The 22,239-nt window shown below is 42.8% G+C and overlaps 1 protein-coding gene and 1 long non-coding RNA gene across 2 annotated transcripts in view; one reads left to right on the forward strand and one right to left on the reverse strand.

Moving 5' to 3' along the window:
* Positions 1–70: 70 nt before the first annotated feature.
* Positions 71–10,028, forward strand: LOC308472266. The gene is made up of 3 exons (XR_013983389.1): positions 71–197; positions 265–4,856; positions 9,889–10,028. It is a non-coding gene; the product is annotated as an uncharacterized lncRNA (long non-coding RNA).
* UROC1 (urocanate hydratase 1) overlaps positions 2,817–22,239 on the reverse strand; it is a 57,607-nt gene continuing 38,184 nt past the window's right edge. Inside the window, exons 16-21 of the mRNA XM_080996915.1 lie at positions 21,744–21,842; positions 19,798–19,897; positions 17,415–17,496; positions 11,355–11,454; positions 9,889–10,102; positions 2,817–4,856 (exon numbers count right to left, since the gene is read on the reverse strand). Coding sequence (XP_080853041.1) covers positions 9,962–10,102; positions 11,355–11,454; positions 17,415–17,496; positions 19,798–19,897; positions 21,744–21,842 — 522 coding nt within the window. The 3' untranslated portion in view covers positions 2,817–4,856; positions 9,889–9,961. The remainder of the gene's footprint in view (positions 4,857–9,888; positions 10,103–11,354; positions 11,455–17,414; positions 17,497–19,797; positions 19,898–21,743; positions 21,843–22,239) is intronic.

A 22,239-nucleotide genomic window follows, 5' to 3' on the forward strand; every position in this document is an offset into this window, starting at 1 on the left:
CCGGATGCCCGTGGGAAACCTGCAAGCAGGGTTGAGTCGCAAGAGCCGTCTTCCCTCTCCTGTGGTTTCCAGCAACTGGAATTCAGAAATATTGCTGCTTTCGACTGTGGAGGCAGAGCTATAGCCATCGTGGCTGGTAGCTATTGATAGCCCCTCTCCTCCATGAAGTTGCCTAATCCTCTTTTAAAGCCCTCCACGTTGGTGGCCATCATGCAAAGGAAGGGATCCTGCGAAGTACAGCGATGTGCAGGTGGAACACGTGAGAATGTGCTTTTCATGTGCAGGACAAACCTAAGTGTCGGAAATAATAAGGTTTCCACCTCCTCTGTTGAAAGAGGCTTACACCTAGATTGGATCCTTCTTGTTTACATTTATTTATTACTTTATTTGGGAATTGCCTTTCACATACACCTTAAGGTGATTTAAATCATACCAGTGAAAGCAACAAAAGCAGGTTTAAAAAACAGTGCGAAAAGCAACTAAAGATACTGTTACCCGTCACCGCAATCTCCAAGCAGTGCAAGATCCCAGGGGTTCAAGGCACTTGCCCAGGGGTTCAGGTTTCCTTGCAGTGAGGGCCTGCCAATATTGTGATGTCTTTAGGATATATGGTTTATTTACACATATATACAACCTGAGCCTGGGATGGAGAGGTTCACAGCATTAACACTCCAAGAGACTCTTGCTTCTCCCATAGCAGAAATAAGGCATAGCTCTGTCCCCCAGCCTACCAGCTTCTAGCTCACATAACTCAACTCTCCACTCTGGCCTTTATCTTGTGAACTACCAGCGAGCTGAGGGAGGGGGGGTTCACCCATTTGTTTTCTGGCACAGAGCTACTTCCTTTGTTACATTAATGGCCCACACTTAGAGGGTCTTTAGCTCACCAGTAAGATAGCCTGGCTATTCAATGAATTGAATCCACCTGTATCCAGGAATTAGAAGAGGGCTGAAATATACAGCCTATCCCCAACAACTCATAACAATACAATACATAAGTTGTAAAGAAACGTGATGTATTCCCACCACGTACAGATGACGCCCCACTTTACACGGATTCAGGCACCCTACACACAGTGAAAATCGTGTAAGTGGGGAGCACCCTTTAAAAGCCTTCCTCTCTCTCCAAATTACTACTCTCCAAAAATCAAAAATACTGCACCAAAAATATCCACAACTGGAATTGCTGCAATATCATTTAAGCAGCAGGTGGTGCTATACCACCTTGGGGGAAAATTACATGTTGGTCCTAACTTTTGACACACCCATTGTGATTTTTTGAACTTTTAAAAAAAAATCATCACAACACATCTTTGTTATTATGAAATGGACAATCTCCTCATGCTTAGCCAACTGCATTATTTCTAAAGCTTTCTGAAACTGCCCCCTTTCTGTATTGCTAGGTTATTTCATACACCTGCTACAATATGAGTGTGGCACAATCACCGGGGCAGTGGAGAGAAATTCAATTCAGTTCACATTTAAAGGTTTCTCTGCTAAATTGGCACTTCCTGAAATGGTGTGTGAACCAAACACTCAGCCATCCTTCAAGATTCAAACTTCTCTGAATTCTGCAATGAATTAATGAGTACAAAAATTCATATACTAGGTATAGGGTGCAAAAAATCCATCTGTCTGTCTATCATTTGTTAGTCACTTTTTTCAAAAAGTGTCCCAAAGCAACCTGGAAGCCAGCTAAAAGCAGGTAAAGATAAGCCTTTAGCACCTAAAAACAGATGAAGGTGGAACTACACATGCCTCCCTGGGGGAAGCATTCCACACGCAGGGAGCCACCACTGAAAAGGCCCAATCTTGTGTTGCCAGGCTCTGCACCTCCCATGGAGAGGGCACACAAAGAAGGACCTCAGATATATTAGTGAACATAGTACCCAAATATTCACTGGTGAAAATTGCTTGCAAAATTGCCCTATAATGCTGAATAATATTCATGAAGACTCTTAAAAGAAAATCTGCAAACCGATGTGGGAATGTGGAGAACTGAAATGAAGACTGGAAAAATGAGAAACCATAACTGACACATTTGCACATTCCTAGCCACAACTTTGCTAATCCAAGCAACTGCTAAGCAAAACAAGTATCTAAAACCGCCATGAGGAAAAGCTAAGTGATGCTGAGCATTTTCTGTTGGAATTCCATATGCTTCATGATGGACCTGCATATTATAACATGGTAAACTCAAAAATTAATCTGGCCTTGTCACAATGGATCATCTGTCATTGTATTCAGTGCTGTAATTTGTTAAATTAAGAGACATAAAGGCCTGATTTGGATGTCGTAACAAACCATGCCACCATATGATCTTGGTTTGTTATTTTAGTTTGTGAACAAACAATTTGCAGTATCAACATATCTACACAACCCCATTTCTGCTCATTAATTTATCTGCTTTATAATGAATATATCTGTACCCAGAAAAGTTATTTACATAGTTTGCTTTGTTGATGCAGTTTTAGTATATCCAAATTCATATGAGGGATATTGGCCACAAACATGTTTATTATATCTTGTCAAAATATTGTCTTTATATTTATATAAAATCTTTATAAGCGTCTTTTTAAAAAGCAACAACCCATTATTGGGAACAGGGTGTCCTTAAGTCTCTATTGTAGGGCTCGCTTGGGCTATTCAGTGAGATACAATTCATTGACAGCTTAAATTGAACTGCATTCCACTGGCACAAAACCATGGAAGGAGGAAAAAACCTTGCAATGAATCGCAGTTATGAAGGAACCAAATGTCATCTAGTTCAGCCTCTTCTACACCCCCTGCACAAGAAGGGAAATCGAATGAGGCAGTTCCTGTTCACAGAATCATTTATTGGAAGCAATTACTTTAGGTGCAAACAGAGTGTGTTTTCTACATAATTTTAACCAAGGTGATTCCATGAGCAAGTATGGCAGAAATTGAGACCCCCAATTTACCCAGTATCTATGCAGCGTTCAGTAATTAAACCCATGGTTCTGCCACTTTTCATGTATTACAACTACTTTATAAAAAGCAGTTTGAACTATTTAGTTAAAACTGTTTTTGTTGATGGTTAACTATTCTAGATTAACAATAATTACATTACTCTTTGGGGGGGGATGATTATTTACATCTCATTATTAGCACATTGAAATAGCAACAGAAAAGTGTCTTTCCTCACCTAGGTTGCGGAAACAAAGAAAGCTAATCGGGTTCTGACCTTTTTGTGAAAGGACTGATCAGTTCTTGTACTGAAATCAGATTCCTAGCCTCAGAATGTGCTCAGAGGCATGCTGTTCTTTAATTCTGACTGTTTGTCTGTTGTACCAGGCTCTGGTTACTGGATCTTGGGGTTCAACTAAAATAATAATAATAATAGTAATAATAATAGTAATAATAATAATAAAACAACTAACAAGGAAGGAGCCCTCCCTTCTCTGATGTCACTGATGAAGCTAAATATCTGGCTTTACAATCTATGGCCAAAAGCTTTTAAGTGAGATGTTGAAATATTTGGCATTGTCTGTATGCAAACTGGGTGTGGGTAAGCTCCAATAGAACCGGGAGCTTTTAAATTTATTGGCAAATTCCAAAATCAAAAGCACATGAAGATAATATATCACTGTGTATGTGTGTGATCTGGCATCTAGTCAGGAATGTTCTGAACAGAGAAGTAGCTTTTGTGACCTAAGAGATACAACTGTGAGCAATTTTCACATTGGATATATCACCAGCGAGTGTGATTCATCACTGCAGCTCTGTCAGCCTGAAAAGATCTCGACCACCAGCAACCGAGGCCCATTCCTGCCTCCATTCCAGCTAGCAGCCACAACCCCATCACAGCTGTGGCATTGTGCAGCACCAAAAGGCACCAACTCTTCTGTAGGCCATTTGCAAACTGTGGTGCAAAATGGTGGCATCTTCTTTCCTTTTTTATGGCTGGAGATGATGTTGGAGAGGAGATGAATGATGCTATGAGACAGGATGACAAGGAATGCAATGTGGTGGTGATGGTGAGTTCTCACATCCCTGATAGACAGATAGGGATATAAGCAAAGGGATGGACAAACAGTAGAATTCAGGGGAGGTGAGTGAAGAATGGGTTGTGGGACAACTCTGATCCATCCATCCATAGTGCTTGGAAGGCAAATCAGGCAAACAATTAAGTGAATGCTTCACCCTTGTGTATATAAATTAGCTAAGGAATCGGGTATCCAAATCAACAAATACAGTGGTACCTCGGGTTAAGCACTTAATTCGTTCCGGAGGTCCGTTCTTAACCTGAAACTGTTCTTAACCTGAAGCACCACTTTAGCTAATGGGGCCTCCTGCTGCCGCCGCGCCGCCAGAGCACGATTTCTGTTCTCATCCTGAAGCAAAGTTCTTAACCTGAAGCACTATTTCTAGGTTAGCGGAGTGTGTAACCTGAAGCATATGTAGCCTGAAGCGTATGTAACCCGAGGTACCACTGTAAATGGATTTCCAATGGGGGCCCGTGTCAGACCCTCCTGAGCAGCTGAAGTGCTGACACATAGGCATAAATATTCTCATAATGACAATGCTGGATTTTGACTACAAACCTGAAAAATGGGTTGCTTAAAAGAGCATTAGAAATGGAACATATGTGTCCTTATTTCTTGTGCTTGGATTTCTAGACTGACAAACAATCATAGATGTTGACAATACAACTCATGCTGGATAGATTCTTTGGTTGGGAAACATTCACTGTGATGCGATGGAAATATGTCCATTACTGTTGAATGTTAAGTAGGTTGGAGTTTCCAAAAAATGAAAATAAAAAGGGTCCACTGTCCTGGAAGGCAAACTCAGAGGCGTGTTTATTATGCCAACTTAACTAAGGCTTGTTGAATGTGGGAGCCAGGAAGTCATGGAAAAGGCTTGTAGTGCCACCTGGTGCCTTGCTGACCTCGGCTGACCAGCACTCTGAGCTTTACAATGTATTGGAATGCATGACCTCATATGGAGTTATGTCCCCCCCCCCTCTGGGCAGTGTAACCCTATATGGTTTGTGGGTGGGTTAAAGCTTGACCGGATGAGGTAACGTGAGACATTGGAATGCAGCCATGCGGCTGGAGAGGAACAAAGGAGTAAATAATAAAAGGACTGGAGGGAGAGGAGAAGTCTGAAACAAGAGCTGCCCTCCGTCCATGGAAATATTTGCCTTTGTGTGTGTTTTTCTTTGCCTTGCACCCCAAAATGACGGCTGGTTTCCGTCAATTGGTTACCACAAGTGGTGCCCTCTCTGAGGAAGAATAAAAGGATACGGCTGAGGTTTTTAAAAGAGAAAAAAGAAGCAACTTGAAGCAAACAGTCTGAGGCAGACTAAGAGGATTTTAAAAGAAACTGTGAGAGGATTTTCGATCCAAGCAGTGCATATCATCGGCTCACTACGTCCGGCAAGGATTGCAAGCGCTAATCATCTTAAAAAGATCCCGGTGAGTTCGATCCCTTCTATTATATTGATTTTTGAAAAATGGGCAGCTCTTTGACTACTCCCCAACAGAAATTTTTAAAAGACTTAAAATTTCTCCTCTCCTCCAACAAATTGGAAGTTCCAGAGGGTGATTTGATACAGCTTATTCTGGCTATTGATGAACATTATCCCTGGTTCCCTTTGAATGGAACATGCGAATTAAAACATTGGGACAAGATTGGTGAACATTTTCATGAGCTCCCCAACATAAGTGTTCGAATTTTAAATGCTTGGTGCAAGGTTCGATATGCTATGGGTTCTTTATCACCAAAAAATATCTCCCTGGCTGCATTGCCAGCACAACCTCCAGCTTCTTTAATTCAGTCTGCTGTTCTGCCATCTGTCCCAATCCTTGCCCTGCCAGCAGCTCCAGAACCCAAACCTCCAGATTACAGTTCCTCACCAGAGGACCCAATCCTGCAAAAATACCGTGGTCTGGCTGGCAATAATCCAAATCTTTCAGAGGCAGGACCAGCTACCACTTTTCAACGTGCAGTCCTTGCCTGTTCCTTAATTCAGGATACTGTGGCATTCCCTGTCATTGTGCCCCCTGCTGGTGCTCCAGCAGGAACTCAAGCCCAGCTGTTGGTGCCAGATGACATCAAGCTTTTGGCACGTACAGTTTTACCCCCATCAGCTGGTGTATTATTTGCTCATGAATGGGAAATCGCCTGTCGTGGTTATGCTCCTGCTTTACTGCAACAAGCAAGAGGGAATAATCCAAATATTACCCTTGCAGACGTCATGGATGCCATGATGGGGTGTGAGCCTTTCGCTCAGGCTTCAGTACAAGCCACACTGCTGCAGATCTTATTGAGGGATACTGCTCTTGCTGCTAAACAAGCAATGAGAAAAATCCCAGAACCCAGTATTCAGTCAAGGTGGAGTTCAATCAGGCAAGAGGCAAGAGAATCATATTCTTCCTTTATGGACAGGCTGATTACAGCAGTGAGTAGCCAAATTGAAAATCCTGAAGCCAAACAAATAATTATCAAACAATTGGCCTTTGGAAATGCCAATGAGGATTGTAAGGTTGCGTTACAACCGATAATACACAATCCTGCCACAGACACAGCAGCCATGCTTCGCATTTGTCAGTCTGTAGGTACAGCAGCTCATCTGCTGGTGGCAGCGCAAAATAAAAACCAGCCTGTAGCCACCGATACAACGTTTCCAGCGTGGCAAACCAGGATCACCGATACCTCAGTGTGGGTAGAACGGTGGCCTCCACCAAAAGGAAAATCCACAGCAATGACACCATCTTGTTTCTGAACAGCTTATTTCTGAACAATTGACTTTCGGCCACATTGAACCATCTTCATCCCACTGGCTCCAGCAGACAAGGAACAGTTTGCTTTTACATTGCCAGTATATCACAATTCGCAGCCCAACCAGCGATATCAGTGGATTGTCCTGCCTCAAGGCATGCGGAACTCCCCTACACTTTGTCAACATTTTGTGGGTGAAGCATTGAAACCTTTCCGCATGCGCCACCTAGAGGTGCTGCACACAAGCTGCATCTGGCAGTGTTTGCTACACCATTGTTGCCAACAGGAATTTTATATGCTCAGGCGGAACAAGAAGAAGACTATCTGCATTATAGAATGGTTACATTTACCGCACATCCCATCGAAGAACATTTATTCAGTAATTGAATCCACATCAGACACTGTTATCAAAGGACATTCACAAGCGATAACTTTAAGCGGTTATGATGTTACCTCAATTTATTTACTTTTCTCACAGACTGAACAGCAGCATTTATTGATAACAAATGCTGCCATGCAAATTGCTTTAGATGATTTTATAGGTGTCATTATTTTTAACCCTCCAAAGGATGACCGTTTGACATTTCTGAGACAGGTCACCTATGTTTGGCTACCCCCTTGTCTCTCACACCTCTCCCCTCTGCACTAACCCTCTTCACGGATGGAACGAAAAGTAGGGGGGTGGTGACATGGGAGGAGGGAGGAAAATGGAAATGCTTATTTACCCCTCCACAGTCTTCCGCTCAGCGAGCTGAGCTAGCAGCTGTGATTCTTGCCTTTCAATCCTTTCCTACTCAACCTTTCAATCTTATTGTGGATACTCAGTATGTATATCGCCTTTTTGCTATTTTACCAATATCTTATATAACTCCTTCCTTGGATTCTGACTTGTTTTCCTTGTTTCTTGCCCTGCAGGCCTTACTTCAGCACAGAGAGTTCCTTTATTATGTTGCACATCTTCGCTCCCACACATCGCACCCAGGGTATTTAGCAGAGGCAATGCAAGAGCAGATGCGGCTTTGAGGGACATTTCTGCCTTTTCTCTCTTTTCTGATCCTATACTAGGTCATAACACCTTTCACCTTCCTGCGAAAGCATTGGCAAAGCAGTTTTCTATTCCTTTGGCCCAAGCAAGGGATATAGTTTCCCAATGTGCTTCTTGTTCTAAATCTCAGCTGGCCATTCCTTTTGATGCTGTCAATCCTAGGGGCACGTCTGCATTGGCGTGTTGGCAGATGGATGTCACACACACACCTGTGTTGGCTCCACTCTCCAAGGTTCACCTCACGGTGGACACCCACTCTGGATTCATATGGGCAACGCCCATGAGAGGGGAAACAGCTCGGCATGTCATTCAGCACACTATCCGCTGTTTCTCAGTCATGGGTAAACCTGCGCGTATCAAAACTGATAATGGTCCAGCATATATTTCTAAAACATTTTCAGAATTTTGTATGTTGTGGAATGTGAAATTAACTCATGGCATACCCTTTAACTCCACAGGTCAAGCTATAGTGGAAAAAGCACACCTGACGTTCAAAACACTATTGTTTAAACAGCTTGGCGGCCGAAGCATACCAACAGCAGATATCCCTTCGGCTGTTCACCAAGTTCTTTTTGTACTTAACCATTTTTTTATATCCACATCTTAGGACCCATACCCCCGCTTAATTGCATTTTAGGAAGGAGGAGGCACTCCCCCACCCCTTGGTGGTGTACCGACGCTTGCCTGATCCCACGTGGCATGGACCTGTCCCGCTGATCACGTGGGGACGAGGGTAAGCGGCAGTGGACGTCGAGGACAAGCCTTTGTGGGTTCCAGCTCGATGCGTGCGGCCATGGCGAGTCCCTTCAACTGCGGAAGTGCCTTCCTAACCATTTGCCTTGCCATCTTTTGCTGCATCATTATACAAGGAAGAGAAGCAGACGACACAATCCAGTTGCAGCCACCATATTTCACCTTATCGGCTGGCAAGCAGCTGTCGCCTGAATCCTACTCTGGCTGGCAGTATCCACGGCTCAGCCACTCTCGAACTATAAGAACAGCATTGTTGAATAAGACTTTTAGGGGAGAAAATTATCATAAGATATGGAGGAATAATATTTTTGTGCAAGATATGATTAAGTTTACCAGTTTATTGCATGCTTCTAAATGTTGGTTATGTATGCACATGCCGCCCTTTGCCAGTCATTCAGGCATAATGCTTCATGATGTGCCTGTCAATGGCTCTTTTCGATTTACTAATATTATATCCCCTAAGCAATCTTTTTGGCCCCCAGTACACTTGACCCTCCATGAGCCTGCACCCATTTATTTTCAAATTAAGGAGGGGAAAGAATCATGGGGCATATATCCAAACTGTCAATATACATTGAAATTCATGTTTAATAGCTCTTGTTCTCTTACAGGAACATACAATGACCAATTTCAGTGCTATAGAAGTGACACCAGTGCATGGCTAATAAACTAGAAAGGAAGCTACCATGCAGCTTGGAATCAGAATTCTTATATTCTTGGCTTCCGGATGGAAGTTGGCTTCGACATTTATTGATTTTAGTGATCATTATAGTAGTTATTTGCATTATTTTGTGTTGCTGTATACAATGTATTCCTTCTTTAATTTCTGTATGTACTGCATGGTTCTCCAGTCCGCGGCCCGCTTCCGGTCTCACAAGAGTCGCCTATCGCGCTCGATATAACCGTATTGGTACTGACATATATGACTCTGATTAAATAAATAAAGAAAGAGGGCATGTGGGAGCCAGGAAGTCATGGAAAAGGCTTGTAGTGCCACCTGGTGCCTTGCTGACCTCGGCTGACCAGCACTCTGAGCTTTACAATGTATTGGAATGCATGACCTCATATGGAGTTATGTTCCCCCCCCCTCTGGGCAGTGTAACCCTATATGGTTTGTGGGTGGGTTAAAGCTTGACCGGATGAGGTAACGTGAGACATTGGAATGCAGCCATGCGGCTGGAGAGGAACAAAGGAGTAAATAATAAAAGGACTGGAGGGAGAGGAGAAGTCTGAAACAAGAGCTGCCCTCCGTCCATGGAAATATTTGCCTTTGTGTGTGTTTTTCTTTGCCTTGCACCCCAAAATGACGGCTGGTTTCCGTCAATTGGTTACCACAGTTGAAGACCAGAAGCGCATTGTTCAAAGCCTGTGGTTGTTGTTGTTTAAAAAAGGCAGGAAAAAAAATTTAGTATAAGGTTAACAACTCAAGGCTTGTTCCAGGATATTGTCATCTACCACCTTATGTGGAAGAGTCACCTTCAGCTTCTTGTCTTTCTGCATGGCTTGGCAAATGGTTTCATATGCATTGTTGTTGCCGGACCAACAGCGTCTAGCAACCTGTCCATAGGGAACAAAAATAAATGGGTATAAATTAAGAAAAGAGTCATTTGTCTCTCAGCTATGTCAATCGTAGGAGAACACTTCTAATCAAATGGTTCTCATTTTTAACACATTTGATTTCTCAGTACAGTATCTAGCTCCTTCACCCCCTTGGCCAGGCATAGGCAAACTCGGCCCTCCAGATGTTTTGGGACTACAATTCCCATCATCCCTGACCACTGGTCCTGTTAGCTAGGGATCATGGGAGTTGTAGGCAACAAACATCTGGAGGACCAAGTTTGCCTATGCCTGCCCTTGGCTGTCCCCCCCCCCCCCCGCTTTAAAGTAAACCTGGTATGTTTTAGTTCCAGTTACAAGATTATTGGCCAGCACTAACCACAGGCAGTCACAATATCAACAGGGCGCTTCACAAGGTTCCCTCTGACGTAATGGAAATACTAATGTGATCTGTAATATGTTCCATTTTAGATACAGGCATTTCTTGAGCAATCGCTGCTCATTATATGGGGAGGTGTTACACAGAGCTAAGCACTCCTAAAACTGACTGAGTACAGTGATAAAGCCTTTCCCACATTTAAAGAGGCTAGGAAAACACTGTGCTTTGAGGGTTTGAAAATCAGATTTAAAGTGTTCAAATTTGAGGAAAGCGCCTGGAGGAATCCTGCAGTTATCGCATCAGTTCAAGCTTTGTTTACAGGCTGCTGTTTTTATCATCTGCCTCTGATAAACGAGGCTTATTAAGAGTGTTCCTCAGTGGCTCAAGCCTAAAGATTAACTTCCTATATGACATACCTACATCTCTTTCAGCAGTGATAAAGGGAGTTACATGCAGAGCAAATCCCTTTTGAGTCCTGCATGATAAATTGACTATGTCCACTAAAGCAGGATGGTTTTCAGTTGCTCAAATCCCTCCTGCAAAATTAAAGACCCCGAATCCAAGACCCAGTAACACTGACCTGCCTCCACAAGAAAAACCTTCAGCTACTGGAGCCAAACTGGAGCCATATTCCTCACTGCACAGGACTATGGCTCTTTTTTAGAATGTTGTACAGGACAAACTCCTGGAGACCTTACTAAAGCTGCAAGTGCTACATTTCATTAGAAAATAGCTAGCCGAGGAAATGACGCTTTGTGATTTCACGTGAACTTACTAAGACATTTATGAAATTCTGTATTTTTCAATACATTTAAAAACAAACAAACACCCAAGCAATATTTCAGAAAAAGCAGATCAAGCATAGTGGCTTACTCCATTGGAAACATCCCAGCTCAGCATCATCTTCGCACGTTCTTCTGCATCTGAGGAGCCATCCAGGACAAGGCCAAATCCTCCGTTTATCACTTCTCCCCTTTAAAATGAATTAATTTTTTTAATCACTTTTTTGGTGTCGAATAAATCACATGCCAGTGCACTACAATCAGACACACATTTGGGAGGAATGAAAGATACTAAAACAGTGCTGTAATTGGGCACATTTAACTGATGGCAAATGGCCAGTTCAAGTAATGGACTCTGAGAATCCTGGTGCAGGATAAGGATTTTGCCTTTTCCCACACTATGCCCAGCCAGCAAGACCAATTCTTATTAAAGTGCCAGTGCCAAGGGTTGAGCTTGCTGTAATTCTCCTGAGTACAAGATAGTCCAAACAAGTACTTGTTTAAACAAATAATGAAAATGCCTGCATGTCTGATGATTAAGTGGCTAAAGTTACTGGGTTTCTCAAAGGCCAGGCCATGGCTATTGATGTTTATTACACTGCAGTGTGGAATTCAGTTGCTGCATGGTGGCAATGGCCACTTTGGAATATGAATAAAGACCTTGGAATAGGGTCCTAATGGAATTATGAGAAAGTATTCTTTCATTAATTATTTAATTAATAGGTTGTTTTTTTTTCCAGTTCCTCCAGGCTTTGTTATTGGGGGATTTGTTTTCATGTTACCTTGCTGACAAGTCATAAGAGCATGACGTTTGCCCTTTGCAAGTGTCAATCTAGTCCAGTACAGTGGTAACTCGGTTTAAGAACAGCCCTCTTTACGAACTCTTTGGTATAGGAACTCCGCAAAACCGGAAGTAGTGTTCTACGAACGGAAGCCAAAGGGTCAAAGGGCACCAGCGGCAGGAGGCCTCATTAGGGAAAGTGAGCCTCGGTTTAAGAACGGCTTTGGTTTAAGAATGGACTTCCGGAACTGATTAGGTTTATAAACCGAGGTACCACTGCACTCTGCATACAGATGCTCCTGGAAGGTCACAAGTAAGGCGTGAAAGGGATGGTCACTGCCTATTCTTTACCCCAGGTAGCTGGTACTCAACGTCTGCCTGGTACTTAAATGTATACCACATCATATCTGGATGTTCCTATTTTAGTTATTGTGGATAACGGGGACAAAGCAGAACTCAGCGGACTCTATAACCTATAACACATGCTGTAAATGTGGCTGAAGGCCTTCAAATGTTTTTAAAGCCGAGATGATAACAGATTAAACCGAGCAGAAGCTGATACTTGAAGTGTGCCTTCATATGTAGAGGCTGCAGCTGGGGGAAAAAGTAATTAAAGACTGTGCTACTTTTCTTAGATGCCCAGGTGCGAGTCAAACACAGAAAACAGTTAGCTGGAAAGCTCTGTAAAATCCCACCCCACTGTTCTTTAAAGAAAGTTTTAGACTACAACCACAATAAACTGGTTTCAACTCTATTTAACTGCTATATTTATTTAAAGGTATGCCTCCTTTTTTCAAAAAGGCATAGTTCTACACTTCTGTGTTGAAAGAAGCCATGGCAGTTAAACCCATTTCCAAACACTCTAAATTTTTCTCCAGCTATGGCAACAAGTCAGAATTTGACCAAGGCTGAAGCCTAAGTTGTGTAAGCATTCTAAAATGCATAGGTTTGCATCTAACAAAGTACCCAATCAGCAGAATGACTTCTGCTCAGCCAACAAAAGATTCTCTCCCTCTCCTCCCCTGCTTGTATCCTGTGCGCACACACCCCACCACTGCTCTGGGGGGCCCCAACTCTCTGGAGCAGGTTTGGGGTGGGACGAGAGGGAGGTGAAATTCTACTCCAGAGGAAAACTGGATATACCTTAAAATACTGGATATACCTGAAATAGACAGAATGGACGACAAGGTTATGTGTAAAGGGTTAGATTTTACAACCGCAAACAAAGAAAGATTCTTGTTGCATTTTAAAGACTAAGAAATTCATTATGGCATGAGCTTCCACCATCAGATGCAACCCACAAAAGTGTTTGCTTGTCTTTTGTTGGTGTTTAAGGTGCTACAAGACTTTCCCCTATTTTTGTTGAAGGCTAACATGGCTGGAAGTTCTTAAAATGGATTAAAGTAGCCACACAGTGAACTGAGATTCAACTAATGTTGCCAAGGGGAATGTCTTCAGGGACCAAATCAGTATTGCCACAGAGGCCAGCATGATATGAGTAAAAAATAGATAGATGTTCAGGCAATGCTGAGATTAAGCACCAATTTAAAATGTTTTTCCAAGTGCTGTAGTTCCTCCACCTATCTCTGTGTGATGCCTGGTCAGAATCACTTTCTAAGTTTCTCCTACTGGAGTCAAATCTAGAATTCTGCCAAGCAGTTCAATAGCTAAGACAGTGAGGTTTAGGTTTGCCCCACTCCACATGCCTAAAAATGCTCATAAATTAAACTTACAACAAGTCATGTTTGTTAAGCTGAATTTTCCAACAAGTCTTCTCACTTTTATTGGAGAGCGCTTTGCCCTCATTAGTACTGGGTCATATATTCAAATAATTAAAGAAAGATGTGGCATTTTGACCTAAGCTACCTCCTATAATTTCCAGATGTCTCTATCCAAGGTGATCAAAGAACTCCAGGCCCCTCTTGCAATCAAGACATCACACTGTTGACTGTGTACTTCATTTGGTAAATTGCCTCTGTCTCTTTGTTGGTACAAGTCACTTTGGCCTCCTGCTAATAAATGGGCTTTCAGAACTGAGCTGCCCTAACAATGGCCAACCCTAATGTAACTCCCTATATGCTCCAGCTAATAGTAAAAGGATTCCGATTCATGTGAGTAAGTAATTAATGTTCAGCTCTGTTTAGGCAGCATGATTATCAGCCTATAAACAAAAATATCACTTAAGTCTCTGAAGGAAGAATAAAAATTTGTGGAAAGGAAACTAAAACATGCATATTAGAAGTGGCTGATAAATCCATGTGTTTATCCATTGGTAAAAACACTGCAGTTCAGATCTCTCAGTTCTCTAGCCAGCAGTATTGACAATGGAATGCTCAGCCTCACAAACATAAGACAGCACACACATTTTATTATGAACTGATGAAAGATTGAAAAAAAGCATGTCTGAATGATGGAGTTTTCAAGGACCAGATGCATGGATCCAATGCAGCCAATCCCAGTGCTGGGCATGAACTAATTCACTGATTAATTCACTGAATTAATTCAAAATTCTCTGACTCACACCTGAAAATAGTTCCCGTAATTCCCAGGTGAGTTGAACGTGATTTTATTTTAGTTTATATGGGTTTCATCACACAGCTCTGCATCTGATTGTGGTCACTGCATTTTCCATTTTTACGTATCTGGAAAGTGATTTTGTTTTAGCTTAAAGATCATAATTGTTGGGGAAAACAAATAAAGCAATTCTTCACATTGCACCGTGTGTGAATGTTTTGATGTTTACTTAGTCTTATTACTTATATGTAAAACATCAGCAGAGCAGCTTGTAAAAATTTTGAAGGCTGAAAAAAATGTGAGGACCACATGAGTGCATTGTGTCTTGAACTGTAATGGAATTAGCTCCATTTTGGAGGGGGTGAACTGGAACTGGTAGTAACCCCTTTTAAAAAATGAACTTTCTGAGCAGTCTGCTGTCCCCACCAGCCTCAAACTTCAGATCACCTTGATTCCTTCTAATGGGCAATGCAGACAGCCACCATGGAGGGTGAAGTATTATCACTAGTGCTTTTTTACCCTTCCTATTTAGTGCAAAGTAGCCAATGGAAAGTATGAGCTTAAATTGCATATTTACCTCATTGAAATCAGACCCTGTTATCTTTTGACTGGGACAGAATTGCATGTTAGAAGAAACACAAGAGGGCAGAAGTCTCATTGTACAGGTGGAAGTCCTTGTGCTAACAGGCCAACTTCATTGGATACAACCCACAGAAAGGTGCCTGATTCTGAATAAGGCAATTGGTCCATCTAGCTCAGTATAGTCTGAACCAGAGGCGTAGGAAGGGGGTTGCGGTGGGTGCGGTCCACCCTGGGTGTCATGACTGAGGGGGGTGACAAAATGGCAGGATAGTGGGCGGCACACCTTGCACCCGGTGGCAGCAGCTCTTCTGACCAGGCGACAGAGAGCAGTCCTCCTCAGCCATGGCAAGGCCATAGCTGTCAACGTTTCCATTTTTTTAAGGGAAATTCCATTATTCCTAATAGGATTCCTCGCAAGAAAAGGGAAAAGTTGACAGCTATGGGCAAGGTGCACCTGGCCGCAGCAGCTAGTGTTGTGTAGTGGTTAAGAGTGATAGACTCGTAATCTGGGGAACCGGGTTCGATTCCCCACTCCTCCACATGTAGCTGCTGGGTGACCTTGAGCCAGTCACACTTCTTTGAGGTCTCTCAGCCCCACTCACCTCACAGAGTGTTTGTTGTGGGGGAGGAAGGGAAAGGAGAATGTTAGCCGCTTTGAGACTCCTTCGGGTAGTGATAAAGCGGGATATCAAATCCAAACTCATCATCATCACCTGGCTGCTGAGAGCAGGAGGAGAGTGAGCAGCAGCTGCCCCACCCCTCTCCTGCCCTGAACTGTGGCAAGTAGGAGGGCACCCTCCATGCCCTGCCCCCTTTGGGAGCGTGCCCGCCCTGGGCAGCGCAGGCATATGTTCCACCATTGGTATGGAGCAGGGATGGGGGAATCTATGTCACTTCAGATGTTGAACTACAACTTCCACAACAACCCATTACCATTCCAGGAAGCTAGCTGTACTAGCTGAATATAGACTCCATGGTTCCTGTGATCATTTATGTCTGCCAGCACGACAGGAACCAGGATAGCAGAATGGGTGAAAACCTCAATGGACAAGCATTGCGAGGTTGAGGCAAAGGAAAGGAGCAGGGACTGTTGTGCCTAACTAAGAGCTTGGGAAGGATATCTTGCTTTAAGAAATCTTCCAGGTTCAGTGCCCACAGAAAAAAGGTTTAATTTGCTCCTTAAAAAAGAAAGAAAAAAAAAGCTAAAACTAATTGGAGTGAGAGCGGAGGAAAAAGCAGACTGGCACCTGACCTGTTTTGTATCAGCGATCCCTTGCTGCATTTTAGCATATGGACATGTTATATTGGGGTCCAAAGGTCACAGGTTTAAATGCAGCTTGCGGGGAATCAAAATGCATCTCATCCACTGGCACCCTGAAGAACTAGGCAAGTTAATATGGTGTTGGAAGCAAGTTCTATTTAGAAAGAGAAAGAAGGAAAGAAAGAAAGAAAGAAAGAAAGAAAGAAAGAAAGAAAGAAAGAAAACCTCGAAACTACCATAATAGTAGTCAGTTTTCCACTGAATGCAGTGGTCACTGTCTTAACATCTGGGATTTTTTTAAAGATTAGCAGAGAATCTTGCAACATTAGTCCATAAAAAGAAACCTCAGACTCCAGCAGAGTCTACTTAAACCATTCTTAGCCTGGTTTTGCACTCTGAAGGCAGCTAATACTGTAACTTCATTCAAAGGCAGCCCACAGTAACGGGCTGTGCTGCATGAATCCCACTGGAGCTGTATAAAAGCACAACTGTTCCTCAGTTTTCATTAACTTGCATAGAGATTGTGTGGGGTACCTTGATGTGTTTCTAAAGCACAGGTGGAGAGCCTGTGGTCCTCTGCATGATCCTGGACTTCCATCCCCCACTATCCCTGACTACTGGCTATTGCTGGTTAAGGGAGTTGGAACCCCACAACATCTGGAGGGCCACAGGTTCCCCTTCGCTGTTTTAAAGTCTTTCCAGAGGAGTAACTGTGTTAGGCTGCTTCAGCAAAAACAACAAAGTGTGGCACTTTAATTTGTCACGGCATAAGCTTTCATGAGTCCACATCAGACTGTCATCAATGAAAGCTTATGCCACACTACGCATGTTAACATGGCACACTACCCTTTGTCATTTATAAAGTTTGAAACAGAAGCAATGGAGACTCCCATGAAGGCATGTCCTTCAGCAGCTCAATCCTGTTGCCCTACAACCATTGCTGTTTTTTGCTGCAGCCGCATGGCACTCAGGAAATGACTTCTCCCTTCCTTTTGAAGACAAATTCTCCTTACCAGCCAACACCACCGCCGTTGTGCAAGGCAACCCAGGTGGCTCCTCTGAATGAGTCCCCCACAAAATTCTGCACAGCCATATCTGTGGAGTGAGAGATCAGATGAATTACCGAAGCATGGGGATTCTTAGGTTAATGTGGGGGAAGGCGCATAATATACGTGCAGCTGTGAACCCAAAGCTTTCCTTTCTGTCTTCATTTCATTGACTGTTTCCATTCCAGCTATCGCATTGCCCTAACATTGTTGCCAGAGGGCTAAAGCAAATGCGATGGTAGCAGATCTGTGTGGCAAACTTGAGATTGCTGCCAGATGCCATAGCAATTTAAAGCACAGCCAGTGCTAATTCCGGAACTCAAGACATCCTTAGTGAGTCACCTGAACTATGAGGAATAGGCCTGACCAGGGCAGGCAGCCCAAGGAGTGTCTGCTTCTGCTTCTGCTTCTGCTTCTCCTCCTTATGAGCATCACTATGCTGGCTCATGACCTGTCCTTCCCTCAGACAGGTGAGCAGGCAGGCAGCGCCAGCCAGCATGACTAATGGCCAGGGATTATGAGCGCTGAAGTCTAGCAACATCTAGGAGGTAACAGACTCCCCAACCCAGGCATAACAGAACACAATCTTCTCCAGAGCCTGTTGAAATCCTTGGAAAGATCACGTCTCTGAAGGCCTTTCCTTGAGAATGGACTTCACTTTGTGATAGATTGTAGGCATTGCTGATGCATTTTGGTATGTCTCCTGAGTTATTTAGTTTGGGGCAGGCTGGATGTTTCTCGTTTAATTTAACTGGCTTCAAGTAAGTAGGTTTACAGTGGCTGTAAATTGCCTTGGGAGGGCTTTTGCCCTGAAAGGCTGCCTTTAAATGAAAATACAATCCTTTAAATAAAAAATATAAATGCATTTTCTCATGTTATGTGTACTTATAAAACTGATAAACACTTCTTAAGTAACTTCAGCTTATCTGAAATTCAACCATATAAAAATGGAATGTTATTATTTACAAGCAAATTCCTCATCCTGGAAAATATCTAAGGGCGTTTCCAGAATGTTGTTTTTGGGGGATGGAGGGCGAGATTCAGCCACACACTAGCAAATACAGGCTGCACAATTAAAGTTGATTTTGTGGTCTTGCACAAACATTCCCAATAAGGGAACTGATGGGGAAATGCACTGAAAAAGGTGAGATAATGCAACATCCCCACAAATAAGACTGAATGTTCAACAAACAGATGGTGTTGTCTAAGCTCCTCGCAAACTTTGTACAAACAAATCAGGAAGAGTGTAAACAGGTCATCCGGGGCAACTGAAGGCATTACAAAGATGTCTGCAAACACGACATGCATGCTGGCAACATCAGCCCTGACATGTGGGAACCCCTTGCAGACAACCACAGTGCTTGGAGATAGGCTGTCAAGGCCTTTAGCAGTAACCAGAGGAGAAATGACTGCTGGGAGGAGCGCAGAGAGAAGAAACACCATGGTGCATCTGGACGCTTTCATCTGCCCTAGCTGCAACAAAACATATCTCTCCAATATCGGTCTCTACAGCCACAGCAAGCACTGTAACCCTCCAATGGTTTGACTTCACCCCTGAAAGTGCACTCCACCATGGTCTCCCAAGACAGACAGATGCCAACCATTAAATGTGCAGAATCTTGGGAGGGAGGAGAATTTCCACAGTGATTTAATCATCGGCCTTTCTTCCCCTTCCCTCCACTACGCAGGATATCTGCATTTTTATGTTTTGAACTGCCGCAAATGTATTCATTGAACTGACACCTGACATTTTGTTTAATTTCTAGTAGCTCCGCCTATCAGATGCTGGGATCTTGGTTAGCTGGATAGAGATGGGAATACCAGCGGGTTCAGCTTGTCATTCAGGGGCGAGAATAGCTGTAGATTCTGAAATTCTCTTTTATTCAGGGACAGGCGCTTTGTCCTTCTTTGAATTAGCTCCCTGTGTATTGATGGGGTAATGGCCATTTACATTATAAATAGTTAGAATATAATCTTTACAGTATCCTGGTCTAAGTTGTGCACTCAAGTTCTGTACTCTAGATGTAAAGAATATGCTATTTTTACAACTCCTTTTTTTTTAACCTCGCCCTGTGCTTGCTTATGCCATCTCTGTCTACTTACCGCCTCAGAAAAAGTAGGATATTCCCTATGGAAGTTCAGACTACCATAACCTAGTTAACCTTCCAAGCCAAGGATGATTCAGCATCTCCCTCACCCCCTATTTTGACATCACTGAATTGCGGGCAACCTGTGTAGCAGGAAATCTTACCTACCAGACTAAAACTCTCCATGCTATTCAGCGAAATTATTTTTCGCATCTTAATCAATTCTGATCGCTCAAAAGAGACTATGCACCTATTCAGCTGACCTGCACAAAATGCTGATCCATCATAGATGTTCGACGTTTCTCTGTAAGGACTGTCTGTCCCACTTACATCATGGTGATCTCGACTAAGGACAACTGGTGCCTGCAATATAAAATAAAAGCTGAGGAGAGAGCAGTCAGAACTAGGGTGGGTGGGAACAGATCACTCTTCCTATTTAAAAGGAAGAGCCTCAGTTGACAAATGTACACTAAACCAAACTATGGCATAACTCCAGGTAACATGGCAGCAGAAAGACCAGGGAAGGAGTTATCACAAAATCCACCCTTTTAGATTCCAAAAATACTTGCTCCAAAATAAGGCCCGTTGAGTTCAATGGGGCTTGCTCCTAGTTAAGTTGGCATAGGGTTTCAAACCTAAATCACTCCCAGAATTCCCTATTGCCATCTGGCATGGATCTCTAATGGGATGGGTCAGAAATGACAGACCTGGTGAAGAGAACAAATTTTTGTTTCTGATCTTCTGGCAAGATTAAAGGATTATCTTCATCCTCAATCCCTGCTGTAAATTATTTTAGCATGGAGACCAGTCCAGATGGAGGTACCAGCTGACATCTTCTCAGGGAAAGACTTTAGCAGTGAGTGCTTGTGTTTGATAAAAAGCTTAAACTTATTGAAGTGGAAAGATATGGAGCATGGCCCTGTTTTAGGCTGCTAGCAAATTGTGTGGTCCGCTTGTAGTGCACTTATAAAGAGGGAAACCGTGACATTAGATCATGCAGAGAGAGAGAGAGAGAGAGAGAGAGAGAGAGAGAGAGATGATAGATTGGCATGAGGGTTTGATTGATAAAAGTATCTTATATTAATGGGTCATTCTGGAGTTCCCAAGAAAGATCCTGGGGTCCAATACTGGAAGCTGATATGCACGGTCATTTCCTATTGTATGCTCCCTGGACAGAAAAGATACTTTAGCCACATTTCTCTGCCATGAATCATTGTACTGAAATAAATAGAAAGGAATATCTCTGAAAACCACTGGTCATTCCTAACAGGTTTTAAAAGAGGAGTTGGGTTCAGAAATAAATTTTAAAAACCCCACATTTTGTACAAAACCTTATCATACCATGTGGTTAGTGTTAGAGCCAACTTCATTTCTGAGGGAATGTTCAAGGAGGCAGGAGAGGATATATTGTTAAATTATATCCTTCCCAACTTGTGTTAACAAGTTCTACAATTTAACAGAGTAACATTCCCCTTTTTAAACTTGTACAGCAGATAATGTCTTTGCCAGGCTTGCTTAAGCCTCTAAAATAAGTTTCTTGGTAATTCCCCCTTATCCCCTCATAAAAAGGTTAGACACAACACAGTCTTGTATAAAATTATATAAAATAGTTTACTCACATTCTGTTCACAAATGGATCCCAGAAGGCAAATTTAGGTTACAAAATATATACACCTGGAATCTATCCCATAAGGAGATAGTTCTTTTGTCCTCTCTTGGAAGCCAAGAGAGCATCTCAGACTAAGCAGATGTTGCTTCTTTGAGGAATGGAGTCAGAGAGAGATATGGCTGCCTCCGCTGAGGTATTCTGTTACCTGCATAGGGGAGGTCATGCCCACCTCTGGTCACATGTAGAGGAAGTCTGTCCCAGCCCAGGAGGAAACAGCAAGTTCCGACTGGCTGGTCCAGACACCCCCTTTTATGTCTACTCTAGGAATGTTGTATTTGACTGCTCTGTGTTTCACATCCCACAATTTCAACCCGATATTCTTTGTTACTCTGCTGCATATTCATTTGCTTCAGGTGGTTTGCATTTTTAAAGGAAATATCCTTGTCCCAATGTTTTACCTTATCCTGCCAATGTGGGTGGTGTTCAACATGTATTTACTAGATAGCGGAACCACGTGGCGTTTTCCATCACAGGTTCATCTTATATGCTAGAGGAAAAGAAGCAAGTCACACCAAAGTGATATATGCAAAGAGAATTTACCTTAATTTTTCCTTCGGCGATGCTTCGGTTAATAGCCAGTGCAATAGCAACACGACCCTTCTGATCTGAGTACAAAATTCTGGCTTGGGAACCCACAACCTAGAAAATAGAAATAATAGAAATATCTCCAGTGCTCCAGATGTGAGCCAGTGACATTTCTTTTCCTCACAATACACATCTTCAATGATCATGTTATGATAATGCCATTAGGTGAAATAATAATAATAATAATAATAATAATATGCCACCCATCTGACTGGGTTGCCCTAGCCACTCTGAGTAGCTTCCAGCAAATTATAAAACCACAGCAAAACACCACACATTAAAAGCTTCCCGATACAGTACAGGGCTGCCTTCAGATGTCTATTAAAGAAGCCTTTTATTGTGTCTGGGTGCACAGTTGTGATGCGTGTGTGGCCCCAGCAACAGTTTATCTGGTTTGCAAATGTGCCTCCCAGGCTCCCAGAGTTTGGCAACACCTGGTTCATCCCAATCC

This window comes from Podarcis pityusensis, assembly GCF_964106645.2.
Source record: "Podarcis pityusensis genome assembly, chromosome: 2".
NCBI classification, from domain to species: Eukaryota; Metazoa; Chordata; class Lepidosauria; order Squamata; family Lacertidae; genus Podarcis; species Podarcis pityusensis.